At 42.0% G+C, this 14,495-nt stretch overlaps 1 protein-coding gene and 1 long non-coding RNA gene across 4 annotated transcripts; one reads left to right on the top strand and one right to left on the bottom strand.

Moving 5' to 3' along the window:
* LOC109868506 (uncharacterized) lies at positions 1 to 4,869 on the top strand. 3 transcript variants are annotated; one of them, XR_004205074.1, is made up of 3 exons: positions 1 to 96; positions 3,081 to 3,242; positions 3,982 to 4,869. It is a non-coding gene; the product is annotated as an uncharacterized LOC109868506 (long non-coding RNA). The 3 variants fall into 3 exon arrangements; XR_004205073.1 differs by lacking the exon at positions 1 to 96 and adding an exon at positions 1,641 to 2,452; XR_002251917.2 differs by lacking the exon at positions 1 to 96 and adding an exon at positions 1,641 to 2,452 and having other exon boundaries at positions 2,675 to 3,242.
* A 216-nt stretch (positions 4,870 to 5,085) lies between these two features.
* LOC109868661 (E3 ubiquitin-protein ligase NEURL3) lies at positions 5,086 to 14,085 on the bottom strand. Its single transcript, XM_020458374.2, has 4 exons — positions 13,894 to 14,085; positions 9,538 to 10,047; positions 9,237 to 9,419; positions 5,086 to 5,273 (listed from the first exon to the last, which is right to left on the bottom strand). Exons 1-4 carry the CDS (start codon positions 13,913 to 13,915, stop codon positions 5,110 to 5,112), a joined length of 879 nt encoding a protein of 292 aa, XP_020313963.1. The 5' UTR covers positions 13,916 to 14,085; the 3' UTR covers positions 5,086 to 5,109.
* Positions 14,086 to 14,495: the final 410 nt, after the last annotated feature.

Here is a 14,495-nt window from a genome sequence, read left to right as displayed (position 1 = left end):
CACAGGGTCAGGCTTTGGCCGATACTGCTGATTAAGGCGTTGTGGTCGAGCCAGTTCCTGTCTATGTGCTGTGAGTTGAGACATCAGCATATTTGTGTAAGTTCAATTGGGTGATGCTTCCTGTTGAGCAATGTGTAGTAGACAGCTACAGTTAATATGCAGAGGTTAATGTGTTATAGCTAAAGGCCTGGTTATAACATGCTCAGCTAAATACTCATGCTTACACCTCTCCTAGGCAATTAGTACAGGGAAGCGTGCTCTACACCTCTGCAAGGCAATTAACAATTAGTATTAGTACTTCAGTCTTCTATTTTCTCATCGCCAGCTGTAAGCAGCGGTCTCGTCGCAAAACTAAGACCGTTGCCGAAACAAAGACAGTTCTGCAGAATTATTCAAGGATGGAAAGAGAGTATCTTACTTATTTCCAGATTTCATTTGGCTCTTTTGTAGTTTTTGCAACTAAGTGTGTTTTCTAAACCTGTTCGCTCCTCCTCCTGTAAGCTTTACAGACGCTCCCCACCCCTTGGCTGAAACCCTTCTAATTTAGTGTACCCTGCACACACAACCCATGTGGAATTCCTGGTCTCTGGCAGCATTTGGAACTGCTGATCTGTGGACAAGAACGCCGCGTTCATCTCAGCCTATTCTGCTCTTCAGTCCTTTGACTTTTTGGCCCTGACGGAGACATGGATCACCCCAGATAACACTGCTACTCCAGCTGCTCTCTCTTAATCTGAATGTTTTCTCTCATAGTCCAAGAGCATCTGGTTGTCGCGGTGGTGGCACAGGTCTACTCAGTGGAGCTTCTCTTTTCTCCCTCTCTCACTTGTCCATTTCCTCATTTGAATTCCATGCAGTCACTGTCACTTGTCCACTCAAGCTTAACATTATTGTCATCTATCACCCCCCAGGTGTCCTTAGAGTTCCTCAATGAGCATGACACTTTGATAAGCTCATTTCCTGACGATCGCTCACCTCTCTTTGTACTTGGCGACTTCAACCTCCTGACATCTGCCTTCGATTCATTTCTTTCCAACTCTCTTTCCTTCTTGCCTCCACTGGCTTCCAGTCGAAGCTCGCATCCACTACAAGACCATGGTACTTGTCTATGGAGCAGCAAGAGGAACTGCCCCTCCGTACCTTCAGGCTATGCTCAAACCCTACACCCCAACCCGAGTACTGTGTTTTGCCACCTCTGGTATGTTGGCCGTCCATCCTCTATGGGTCAGCCCCCTCTAAGTCCAGCCCAAGCTGTTCTCTGTCCATACACCACAATGGTGGAACCAACTTTCCCCTGAAGCTAAGACAGCAGAGCCTCTGCCCATCTTCTGAAAACATCTGAAACCCTACCTCTTCAAAGAGTATCTCAAATAATTCCCACAGTACAGCTCCTCATCCACCCAGAGGTGCCGCCTCTTGAGAAGGCTCAGCCCACAGTCCCTACAGGTGTAACACTGCTGGTGTCTATGATGCCTATCTCTTGTCCTGACGGGTGGAGTACTGCAGAGAGAAACTCTATTACCATCACGTCAATGGCACAGAGGATCAAACATTTACCCAGCTGCATGGATCTCAGAATGGCATACATAACAATTTGTACATTAACTTTTGGACAGTTTGTGCTTTGACTATTTACTCTGTGTGAATGTTTTACTAGAAAGCTCAAAAAGGTATTTCAAAATACTTGATACAATAATTGGCAAAACCTGGCACATCCTGAGAAGAAAGTGAATATTTTACTGGAGACCAAGAGCAGGGTCATATTCTTACACAATACGAGTTCCACAGCTTCACATTCGCAGAACCTCTGCACTCTCAACAGGGAGGGGTTGCTGGGTGGCCAAGTTTTTTGGGGGGGTCTGCAGGGCCACACCTCCTGAAATCATTCACACTACAATTAACTCCCTATCTGTTCTTACAGAACCTCCTTCGTGTGTCAAAAGAAAAAGGAAGCATTCACTTCAGTCCTGTTTCTTCGATGTTTGACCTATAAATTGTCTCACTTCTACAGTCTTTCTCCAGCACCTCCTCTTCTAAGGTGGAAGGTGTTACGACTGCTGAGGGGCTGTGGGTGTCTCTCTCTCTCCTGCCCTGGATTGTCTGGTAGACATCAGAATCCACAAGAGGATACCTCTGCCTGGGGACATCACAACTGTGACAAATGGGAGGGAACAGCGAATAATAATGCAATTATGATACTCGTTATACACTATATACAGAGGAGTTACCTTTAGGTAATAAAAATGCATACAGTAATTGGATGCGTCACCTCTCCCTGCGTGGGACACTTTAAAGAGTATCCACATGGGGGCAGCAAATTACTTTAATCACAATCTGTTGGCTACGATCATCGATTTACTGTCCTGAATCAGTCACCTCTTTGTTGTTGGGGATATGATCAGTCTTCCTGTCCACAGGAATCATGGAAAATATGTTGGGCACGGAAATCAAGGTAACTTTCTGTACTGGCGCTGTGATGCAATATTTTAGTTTGCTGTAGTTCTCATTACTCCGTTGACTGGCAGCAATCTAGAGACATTAAATCATTTAAAAAATATACTTGAATGCTTTTTAAACTGCCTATAGCTGCTTCAATCTGTATAGATTATAGTCATACAATTCATATTAGAAATGCAGCACATAACAAAAATCTGTTCAATAAATCTCTTTACAGTAAAAGAACCAACCTGGTTATGACAGACTAACTCCTGAAGAAAAGGCACCCTTCTGGTCAGTCCAAAGACTGTTTCAGGTCTGTCATGAAGGGACCGAGAGAAACAAAGTGAACAGAACCCAGTCATATGTTTGCAATATGCTAATGAAGTGAATATATAACTCTTTCTCAGCATACCTGTCTATGAGGAATGTGAGCTGAGGTCTGGATTTCTGGCTGTTTTTCTAAGCCGGCACATGCAGCATCCCTGCAGGACTCTCCATTTGTCTCCACTATGATTTCACCCACTCACAAGTTAGCCAGCTCAGCTTCACTTAACCCATTCACCTGTAGATATAGAGACGGTGTGAGAAAATGCACTGAAATTTGACTAAATTAAGAATGTTGTATCTGTTCATTTGTGTAGTGTGTGTGTGTGTGTGTGTGTGTGTGTGGCAGGACAGTCTGTGTTTGCAGCTACCTTGGTGACAGTCAGGGGCGGAGGCACCATGGAGGTCCAGTCAGGGTTACCATCATGTCATCAGGGTAAGAGGTCGAGGAAACAGAGCAAGCTGAGTAAATCTGACAAGTGAGTGTGATATAACGCATATACAGCAAAGAGCGTGGTTAAGGTAGTTGAACGTCTATGCACTTGTGAGATATGGAGCCTCCACCCAAGAACATCTGTACATGACGTTCTCCAAAAGATTGTATCTCTGTCAGTAAGTCGACTTACTGGTATACACTTAAGCAATAAGGCACGAGGGGGTGTGGTTAATGGCCAATATACCACGGCTGAGGGCTTTTCTTATACACAATGCAACGCAGAGTGCCTGGATACAGCCCTTAGCCGTGGTATATTGGCCATACACCACAAACCCCAGAGGTGCTTTATTGCTATTTTAAACTGGTTCAATGTAATTAGAGCAGTAAAAAATGTTTGTCATACCCATGGTATACAGTCTGATATACCACAGCTGTCAGCCAATCAGGATTCAGAGCTTGAACCATCCAGTTTATAATAGAGTAACTTATAACAGAGTTAAAGCCTTATGTCTGTGGAATTTAACCCACCGATGACATTACTTTTACAATGTCTGCCTAATAAACTATTGTTAATATTGAACTGCCTCCCTCCCCTTCCACATGAATTACAAATGCTTATGCTTCTTGTTTATAGCCAAATACTCAAAGACAAAACTCATCTAGCCTAAACAACATTAGATATGTCATAGCCTGGAATAGCCCATCATTATTTATTTGATAAATATGAATAGATAGTGCATTAAATCCAACAAAATATTAATCTCACCTGCCTTGTCCTTTAGTGCCCAGACAGGAAAGCTTGGAGACAGCGAAAGACGATTAGAGAACCACGACCTGTATCCAGATCCAAGCCCTGAGACTGCCCACAAGGGCTGCTTCACCCGGCCCTTGTGAGTCTCGAACAAACTTTCTGTCGGCCAAAGTATTGTAAGTGGATAAAATGAATAAACCCAGCAAAAATGGAAAAGTCCACTCACTGTCAACTGCCTTTATTTTCAGCAAACTTAACGTGTAAATATTTGTATGACCATAACAAGATTCAACAACTGAGACATAAACTGAACAAGTTCCACAGACATGTTCTTACAGACAGAAATGGAATAATGTGTCACTGAACAAAGGGGTGGTCAAAATAAAAAGTAACAGTCAGTATCTGGTGTGGCCACCAGCTGCATTAAGTACTGCAGTGCATCTCCTCCTCATGGACTGCACCAGATGTGCCAGTTCTTGCTGTGAGATGTTACCCTACTTTTCCACCAAAGCACCTGCAAGTTCCTGGACACTTCTGGGTGGAATGGCCCTAGCCCTCACCCTCCATCCAACAGGTCCCAGGCGTACTCAATGGGATTGAGATCCGTGTTTTTCACTGGCCATGGCAGAACACTGGCAATCTCAACGCTGTGTGTTACAGGGAAGACATCCTCCTCCCTCATGTGGTACCCTTCCCGCAGGCTCATCCTGACATGACCTACTGCATATTGCAACCGAAGTTGCACAAGATCTCTGCTGTAGCCTGGTATAGAAACTGAGTTTGTAGTACCAGAAATATTGATATGCTTTCATTTTGAGAATAAACAATGTTTTTCTTCAGTTGGCTACATAGTTGTCTGACTGTAATTTCCCTAGGCCTATTTATTTAAAGTTATCAAATAAAAGAGAAACGGTCTTCATTTTGGGTGCATTTATTTACATTTGGATTCATTGACAAATAAAACATCTACAGTGAGACGTTCTTCATCAAGTATTCATGCCTACATGTAGTATACATGCCTACATTATAACATAAGTCACATTGAAAAATAGACAGTTGATATAAAAAAGAACATAAGGGAAATGTTTACAATATTATGAAGTAATATAATGCTGATTAGATCATCTTTGCTTTTCTCCCTCCTTTCCCCATCGGTTGGTCAACTTTTTATCCCCCTGTCCTCGTCGCTGTATCTGATTGACTGGCGACACAGCGGGCAGTTTCCAAACTCGGCCTTGACTCGCTGGGCGCAGCGAAGGCACAGGCAGCGGTGGGCGCAGGGAAGGACCACAGAAGCTCTAGCAGATAGACAGACCACGCAATCTACAGTGCAGAATAAATAGAAAGCAAGTAACTTTACACTCACCAACAAAAGAGGCTGCCAAGAAAACTATATTGTAAATAGACCACAGTTCCTTTAGGTCAACAGAAATCCATATCCAAACATTGAAATAAAACTGTACAACTGCACAAGTGGTGACCCATCATTCAGGGTAGGTGGGGCACCTGTTTAGCTAAAACTATGTTATTTTGTTTTTGCATGTTATTGTGACGTTAATACGTGACACATCCGTTTGCAAACAATAAAAAATAAAAAAAGATTATTAAGTTAATAAAGCGGCATACAAACATGGTCTATTTTTTGCTTTCTTAAGGCAGCTCCAATTTGCAGGTGTTTCAGCCTAGCTCAGTGCTTTATATGTTGGTGAGGCAGCCAGCGGAAAATATGTAATGGTAATGTTCTCTTGTTGCGCCGTGATTGGTTCAGTGTTCTGTCACTCATGGTGACACTACATCACCTCCAAATCTATGGGGAGAGCTCAAAAATTCAAGCCTCTTAGGTGCTGCAATAGGCTGCATTCAAACACGTAAAAGACACACCCTATCCCCTCAGCCCTGAAATTAAGTGGACTCTTCTGATGACGTATCATGATGTCTGATGAGTATACACTTGCAGGGCAAGGGGCGAGGGAGGAAGGAATGATTTTTTAAATGGACCGCCTTGCCCACGGTCATTCAACTCGGAATTTCATATTGAGAACTCTGACCTCTTTCTAGAGCTCCAACCTGAAGATCACTGACGTCATGACCTTGATTTTTAACCCCAGAGTTCCCAGTTGTCTTGAAAGCACCATAAATCCAGAGAATGCTAGACTTTGATGACAAAATCTGCCCACAAAGGATTGTTGCGCCACCTTCCTGTTCAAGTGAGCACAGCACAACAATGTGAGTCCAACAATGGCTTGTATGCTGCTGCTTAAATGATGTAATATGCCAGTCAGATGTGTATACTTTAGCTAAGAAAGTAATACTAAGTGTATGGTGTGTAGTAAGCTGTTAGTAGCCCATGTGCCTCACCCTAATAATTTGGTCCCTTTTCCCCTCATAACTTAGCCTACTGTTCTGACTTGGTGGTGCACATGTAGCCTATAGCCTGTTTTAGAGAAATGTAATCATTGAATATTGTAAGAGCTTTCATTGTCTGCTTATATGCAGACAATATGCTTATATGCTTATTATTATTTATCCTACAGTTCTAACTTGGTGTACAGGGAGAACACTGTAAGAACGACCCATGTTCTAAATTTTGTCACTGTACATTACAAAAGTGCTGAACAAAATAGTTATATTAAATCCATCCTAGCTCAATCATTAATATCTTAATCAAAGTTACGGATTGCCTCTTATCTGCTCGTCGTCCCCTTATGCCAAAGTTTGTAAATCTCAATTGTCAGAAGAAACCACATTTGTTTTAGCAAGTCAGCTATATCAGCTATGTTTAAAAAAAAAGCTGTAAATGACGCTGAATTAACTGTTTTGCTGCCAGACAAGGCTCCACTGATAGGCAGCTGTAGCAGTGGAAAGGAGTTGTGACAGCTTTATGTAGACCCTAACAGTGTGTGGGCACCATTTGTCACCGTTATAGTGCAATGAATGTATTGTTTAGGCTTGTATAGTGGATTTGGTGGCAGGCATCTACATATTTTTATTTTTATTTTGAGTTTGCCCCACCAAGATTTAAATTGCATTCGGTATTGAGACCCTTTGACTTTTCCCACATTTTGTTACGTTACAACCTTATTCTAAAATTGATTGTGTTTCCTCATCAATCTACACTCCATAATGACAAATCGAAAAAACTGGTTTTAATTTTTTAAAGAATTTATAATTTATACAAAATAAAAAACATACCTTATTTTCTTAAATATTCTGACCCTTTGCTATGAGACTTGAAATTGAGCTTAGGTGCATCCTGTTTTCATTGATAATCCTTGAGATTTTTCTACAATTTGACTGGAGTCCACCTTTGGTAAATTCAATTGATTGGACATGATTTGGAAAGGCACACACCTGTCTATATATGGTCCCACAGTTGAAAGTGCATGTCAGAGCAAAAACCAAGCCATGACGTCGAAGAAATTGTCCCTAGAGCTTTGACACAGGATTGTGTCGAGGCACAGATCTCGGGGAAGGGTAACAAAAACTGTCTGCAGCATTTAAGTCCTCAAGAACACAGTGGCCTCTATCATTCTTAAATGGAAGAAGTTTGGAACCTCCAAGACTCTTCCTAGAGCTGGCACGCCGGCCAAACTGAGCAATCGGGAGTGAAGGGCCTTGGTCAGGCAGGTGACCAAGAACCCGATGGTTACTCTGACAGAGCTCCAGATGGAAGCCACTCCTCAGTAAAAGGCACATGACAGCCCGCTTGGAGTTGGCCAAAAGACAACTAAAAGGTGTCAAGGAAACAAGATCCCCTGGTCTGATGAAACCTATATTGAACTCTTTGGCCTGAATGCCAAGAGTCACGTGTCGAGGAAACCTGGCTCCATCCTTACGGTGAAGCATGGGGGTGGCAGCATCATGCTGTGGGGATGTTTTTAAGCGGCAGGGACTAGGAGACTATTCAGGATCAAGGGAAAGATGAACGGAGCAAGGTACAGAGAGATCGTTGACGAAAACCTTTTGCGGAGCGCTCAGGACCTCAGACTTGGGCGAAGGTTCCCCTTCCAACAGAACAACGACCTTAAGCACACAGCCAAGGCAATGCAGGAGTGGCTTCCGGACAAGTCTCTGAATGTCCTAGAGCCTTGAACCCAATAAAACATCTCTAGAGAGACCTGAAAATAGCTGTGCAGCGACACTCCCCATCAAACCTGACAGAGCATGAGAGGATCTGCAGAGAAGAATGGGAGAAATTCCCCAAATACAGGTGTGCCAAGCTTGTAGCGTCATACCCAAGAAGACTCGAGGCTGTAATCACTGCCAAAGGTGCTTCAACAAAGTACTGAGTAAAGGGTCTGAATACTTATGTCAAATGTGATTTCAGTTATGATTTTTAATACATTTGCAAAAAATTCAAAAAATCTGTTTTTGCTTTGTCATTACGGGGTATTGGTGGTAAATAGATGAAGGAAAAAACGATTTAATACATTTTAGAATAAGGCTGTCACATAACAAAATGTGTAAAAACTCAAGGGGTCTGAATACTTTTCGAATGCACTGTATATGCTAAAATCGTCACTGCAACTGTATCAACTTTGTAAATATCTACACTCGCCAACCTGAATGCCCTAGCCTTGGGGGGGGCTCTAAGCGAGATTTGTTTGGGAAGCCCCCTCTTGAAGGTGGATAGAAAAATGTACATTTTAAAATGAATTTCCTGCTATTCTACACATTTTTCAATGGAGAGTAGAGAAAATGTTGCAGTTTTAAAGCAGGCTTTCTACAATTCTACACATGTTGCCATTGGGTGGAGAAAAGCTTAGCAATTTGATAACACATGTTATTTTGCCATGGGGCAGAGAGAACAAATATGCAGTTTTCCGGCTAATTTCCTGCAATTCTAGACATTTTGTCAAGACTTAGGCCATATTAATGATATCTGAGTGCGAGTGACTAACAAAATCAATGGGGGAGTTCAGGGCCATTGGGCACATGGTACTCGGCCATGGTTACTACAAACTTAGATAGCTGGCTAGACTAACTTACCAATCTAAAAACTGTTAGCTGACATGGCTAATTGAGTGACTGTCAATGACTGACATAAGAAAAAAACTACTGATGCACAACCAAATTTCGAAATTGCACCTTGTGTATTCTACTATTCTAATTCTCAACAATAAGTTGAGTCACCAACTGAGTTCCTAAAAAGATATATATATTTTTTATTTTTTTATTATTAATTAATGTATTTATTTTGGTCACCCCCTACTGGCTGAGACAGTTTATGTTGCTTATGCCTGGAGCCGGCACTTTCTGGCTTTAATAATGCAGTTAGTTACACACCTATAGAGTGGTCTATCTGTGTGGTAGGGATAGGGTCAGCAGAGAGCCTGTAGTCCTGAGGGGTGCGACAGGGATGATCCTCGTTCACACACATGCAGCTGTCCCTATGAGACACAGAGGGAGGAGGAGGGACAGGACAGGACCTCCGGATCCGCAACTTCAATAAGTCTTTCTTTTTTGATCCTGAAAAAGGAAGGAAGAACATAAAGCACTGATCAGTCGGAGTTAATGTGATACTATCTAAAAAATAAAAGATTGTACAAGCTACTTTATCAACCAAGAAATCCACCATGTGCCTCACCCAATAGGAGCACAGCTCTGGTCTGTCCGTAGACATCTATCATGGCCCACAGGGGGCGTGTCACATCCACCCCCTTCAGTAGCTTGTACCTCAAACCATTTGGCCCCTCGTAAACCAGCATTCCTCGAGGGGTCACCCAGAAGCGGAGCTCTGCCCCTGGCATGATGAGGCTGGAGGGCACGATGGATGCCCAGTACCCGTAGGTGGTGGTGAGGTCAGGGATAGCCATAGCAGGAGGGAAGAGGGGCCCAGAGGAGGAGGGGGGTATGATGGTGAAGCCCAGCCGCAGAGCTCCATGCCAGTGTTGGTCACAGCATTCCACCCTCAGATGTATCTTCTCCTGGACCCTGATTGGACGACTGCTGAAAGTCAGACCATTCTGGAAGGTCTCTCTGTCCCTCTCCACACGTCTACCTCCCAGACTCAGCCACACATCGGTTCCCAAGGCCCCTTTGTGGAAGGACAGGGGCCCCAGACAGTGACGCCCACATATATTGGGTGGATACATCTCTAAAGGGGAGGGAGGAAGATTGTTAGCAAAACATTATAAAACACAATTAAACGATCAGATGACATTATTTACCAGGCAAGTCTACCTTCCTTTAAAACCTAAAGCTAACACACATTTTAAACTTTCTCGCAGATGGCTGACAAGTCAAAACATGTGGGAAGACGAAGTTTATGGATTTAAATCTGCTTAGTACCTTAAACATGTTTATTATTATATCGTGGTGTTGACTACACTTAAGCAGAAATGTCCATTCGTTTATGGTTTCATTATTTGCTAAATATGGGTAAATCTTTCAATATGAACATCAAATCAAAGTTATTTGTCACGTGCGCCGAATACATACTTACAGTGAAAGGCTTACTTACAGGCTCTAACCAACAGTGCAATTTAAGTTAAGTTAAAAAAACAATATTACAGTTGAAGTCGGAGGTTTACAGACACTTAGGTTCGAGTCAATAAAATGCATTTTTCAACCACTCCACAAATTTCTTGTTAACAAACTATAGTTTTGGCAAGTCGGTTAGGACTTCTACTTTGTGCATGACACAAGTCATTTTTCCACTAATTGTTTACAGACAGATTATTTCACTTAAAACTCACTGTATCACAATTCCAGTGGGTCAGAAGTTTACCTACACTAAGTTGACTGTGCCTTTAAACAGCTTGGAAAATTCCGGAAAATTATGTCATGGCTTTAGAAGGTTCTGATAGGCTAATTGGCATCATTTGAGTCAATCGGAGGTGTACCTGTGGAAATATTTCAAGGTCTACCGTCAAACTCAGTGCCTCTGTTTGACATCATGGGAAAATCAAAAGAAATCAGCCAAGACCTCAGAAAAATAATTGTAGACTTCCACAAGTCTGGTTCATCATTGGGAGCAATTTCCAAACGTCTGAAGGTACCACGTTCATCTGTACAAACAATAGTACGCAAGTATAAACACCATGGGACCACGCAGCCGTCATACCACTCAGGAAGGAGACGCGTTCTGTCTCCTAGAGATAAATGTATTTTGGATCGAAAAGTGCAAATCAATCCCAGAACATCATTAAAGGACCTTGTGAAGATGCTGGAGGAAACAGGTACAAAAGTATCTATATCCACAGTAAAACGAGTCCTATATCGACATAACCTGAAAGGCTGCTCAGTAAGGAAGAAGCCACTGCTCCAAAACCGCCATAAAAAAAGCCAGACTACGGTTTGCAATTTCACATGGGGACAAATATCGTACTTTTTGGAGAAATGTCCTCTGGTCTGATGAAACAAAAAAAACTGTTTGGCCATAATGACCATCGTTATGTTTGGAGGAAAAAGGGGGACGCTTGCAAGCCGAAGAACACCATCCCAACCGTGAAGCACGGGGGTGGCAGCATCATGTTGTGGGGGTGCTTTGCTGCAGGAGGGAGTGGTGCACTTCACAAAATAGATGGCATCATGAGGTAGGAAAATTATGTGGATATATTGAAGCAACATCTCAAAACATCAGTCAGGAAGTTAAAGCTTGGTCGCAAATGGGTCTTCCAAATGGACAATGAGCCCAAGCATACTTCCAAAGTTGTGGCAAAATGGCTTAAGGACAACAAAGTCAAGGTATTGGAGTGGCCATCACAAAGTCCTGACCTCAATCCTGTAGAAAATGTGTGGGCAGAACTGAAAATGCGTGTGCGAGCAAGGAGGTCTACACACCTGACTCAGTTACACCAGCTCTGTCAGGAGGAATGGGCCGAAATTCACCCAACTTATTGTGGGAAGCTTGTGGAAGGCTACCCGAACCGTTTGACTGAAGTTAAATAATTTAAAGGCAATGCTACCAGATACTAATTGAGTGTATGTCAACTTCTGACCCACTGGGAATGTGATGAAAGAAATCAAATCCGAAAGAAATCATTCTCTCTACTATAACGTTGTGATCCTAACTGACCTAAAACAGGGAATTTGTACTATGATTAAATGCCAGGAATCGTGAAAATTTGAGTTTAAATGTATTTGGCTAAGGTGTATGTAAACTTCCGACTTCAACTGTAGGCAAACAATAGATAAGTAAAGAAATAAAAACACAGTGAAAAATAACAGTAGCGAGGCTATAACGGTAGCGAGGCTATAACAGTAGCGAGGCTACATACAGACACCGGTTAGTCGGGCTATTTGAGGCAGTATGTACTTGTAGGTATAGAGTAGCAGCAGTGTAAAAGAGGGGTTTGGGGGGCACACAATGCAAATAGTCCGGGTAGGCATTTGATTACCTGTGCAGGTGTCTTATGGCTTGCGGGTAAAAACTGTCCTTTTGGTCCTAGACTTGGCACTCCGTACCCCTTGCCATGCGGTAGTAGAGAGAACAGTGTATGACTGCACATTAGCCCCAGTGATGTCCTGGGCCGTACGCACTACCCTCATGGTATGGATCTTTCAGTTTCATTATATGTCAATATGTCTCGTGCTAAACCCTTCTAATTTTTCCATAGTCTAAAAGTCATATGAATGAGGACATTATTTACATTATTATATGCAAGCCATTTCTCTGAAACATCCTCCTTGTACCTTGCTTTACAAGATCACGTGGGAAGCAAGTTTTCTATACTGAAAGTGATGTTAAACTCCATACATGGCATATTATGACTCCACAAACATTCCACTGTGTGTGTGCTTGTATGGTATCATTTACCTGAGTGCATTTCTCAGCGGCTTTCATTAAATCATTTACTTGCTAATAATTGGTCCCTAATTATTAAATAAAAAAAATGGATGTTAATTTCATTACTTGCACCATCTACACACAAACAACAATGGAAATCTTTCCAGTTATTAACCTAATCTCACAGGTTACCATTTAATATTAAAGTTGCCATTTTTTTTGTTAGTTGTTACCTGGTTTGAAATAGTTTGAATGATTCACCGCAGTTGTTTTGATGCTTTGTTCACATCCTGGTTGTGAAGTATGCATTTATCAAATCTGTACAATGGATTGTTTTTAATTGTTGTATATATTTATTTATATTTTTAGAAAACCACAGCTGTTTACTCAATTACGGGAAATAGTCTACATACTCTTCTCGGTCAAGGTCCCTTTTTATGGCTTAGAATAAATAGACTCAGGTGTCTCCCGAGTAGAGATTCTGGGTTCGAGTCCAAGCTCTGTCGCAGCCGACCGGGAGACCCATGGGGCGGCGCACAATTGGCCCAACGTCGTCTGGGTTTGGGGAGGGTTTGACCGGCAGGAATGTCCTTGTCCCATCGCACACTAGTGACTCCTGTAGCGGGCAGGGCGCAGTGTACGCTGACATGGTCGCCAGGTTTATAGTGTTTCCTCCGACACATTGGTGCGGCTGGCTTCTAGTACGGCTTGATTGGGTTTCGGAGGACGCATGGCTCTCGACCTTCGCCTCTACCATGTCCATTACAGGAGTTGCAGCGATGAGATAAGACTGTAACTACCAATTAGATTCCACGAAATTGGGGAGAAAAAGGGTTAAAAATAAATAAATAAATAAGACTCATTCAGAAATTATACTTAACTATACTTAAGTATATTTACTTTTCACTTTTACTTGAGTCATTTTCTATTAAGGTATATTTACTTTTACTCAAGTATGCGAATTGGGTACTTTTTCCACCACTGATAAAAACACAACGCTACAGAGTGCCAGTATCAGATAATCAGTTTAACTCTAGAAAGCATGCATATCAGTTAACTACATACTTTTTGTGCAATGAGTATTTTAAATTTTGAATGTCTAATTATATCTACATTTCTAATTAATTGAATTTATGTACACGTGTTATATCTGTCTAGACATATGTTGATGAATACATCGGAATGTGAATAATATTAATATTGTATTCTTACCAGTGCTCCTACCAATCTCCATCCTCTTCAGGTTTGCCTGTCTTGGCTTTCTTCCCGTGGAGTCTTCACACTGGACTGATACAGTAGCAAGGCAGCACTGATGTTGGCTCTTCTTAGTGTGGAGTGTATAGTTTTGTTTTGAGACAGCACAACCTCTTCAGTTAAAGGTTGGGGGAGGGGCATAAAAACACAGCCTCACCTACCCACTCTTCCCCATATCACCTTGTCTTTGCTTAGCAAAATGACTTGGCAATATTTATATTTTAACTGTTTTATTTCATGTCTGCAATAAAGTAGAGGTGATGCCGGATCTGACAATTCATCTTGATGGTTGTACAGTTGTCTCAAATAAAACTGAAAGGACTGTGGCTTTACTCTGGACTCTGATCTCTCTTTTGACAAACACTACAAACATTTCAATGACAGCTTTTTTCCATCTAAATAACATTGCAAAAATCAGAAACGTTGTCCAAATATGATGCAGAAAAATCAATCCATGCTTTGTCACTTCTAGGTTAGACTACTGCAATGTTCTACTTTCCAGCTACCTGGATAAAGCACTATATAAACTTCAGGTAGTGCTAAACACGGTTACTAGAATC

This window comes from Oncorhynchus kisutch, linkage group LG23 (genome assembly GCF_002021735.2).
Source record: "Oncorhynchus kisutch isolate 150728-3 linkage group LG23, Okis_V2, whole genome shotgun sequence".
Classification (NCBI taxonomy): Eukaryota; Metazoa; Chordata; class Actinopteri; order Salmoniformes; family Salmonidae; genus Oncorhynchus; species Oncorhynchus kisutch.
The sequence above is the reverse complement of the archived record's forward strand: the minus strand, read 5'-3'. Positions and strand labels throughout refer to the sequence as shown.

Bases quoted from the DNA above. Each gene is read 5' to 3' on its own strand.
- LOC109868661 (XM_020458374.2), bottom strand. From the start codon at position 13,915: ATGGAGATTGGTAGGAGCACTG. The intron at 10,048-13,893 runs GTAAGAATACAA...CCTCCCCTTTAG, and splicing joins GGAGATTGGTAGGAGCACTG to AGATGTATCCACCCAATATA. The intron at 5,274-9,236 runs GTGTGTAACTAA...TCTGCACTGTAG, and splicing joins ACAGATAGACCACTCTATAG to ATTGCGTGGTCTGTCTATCT.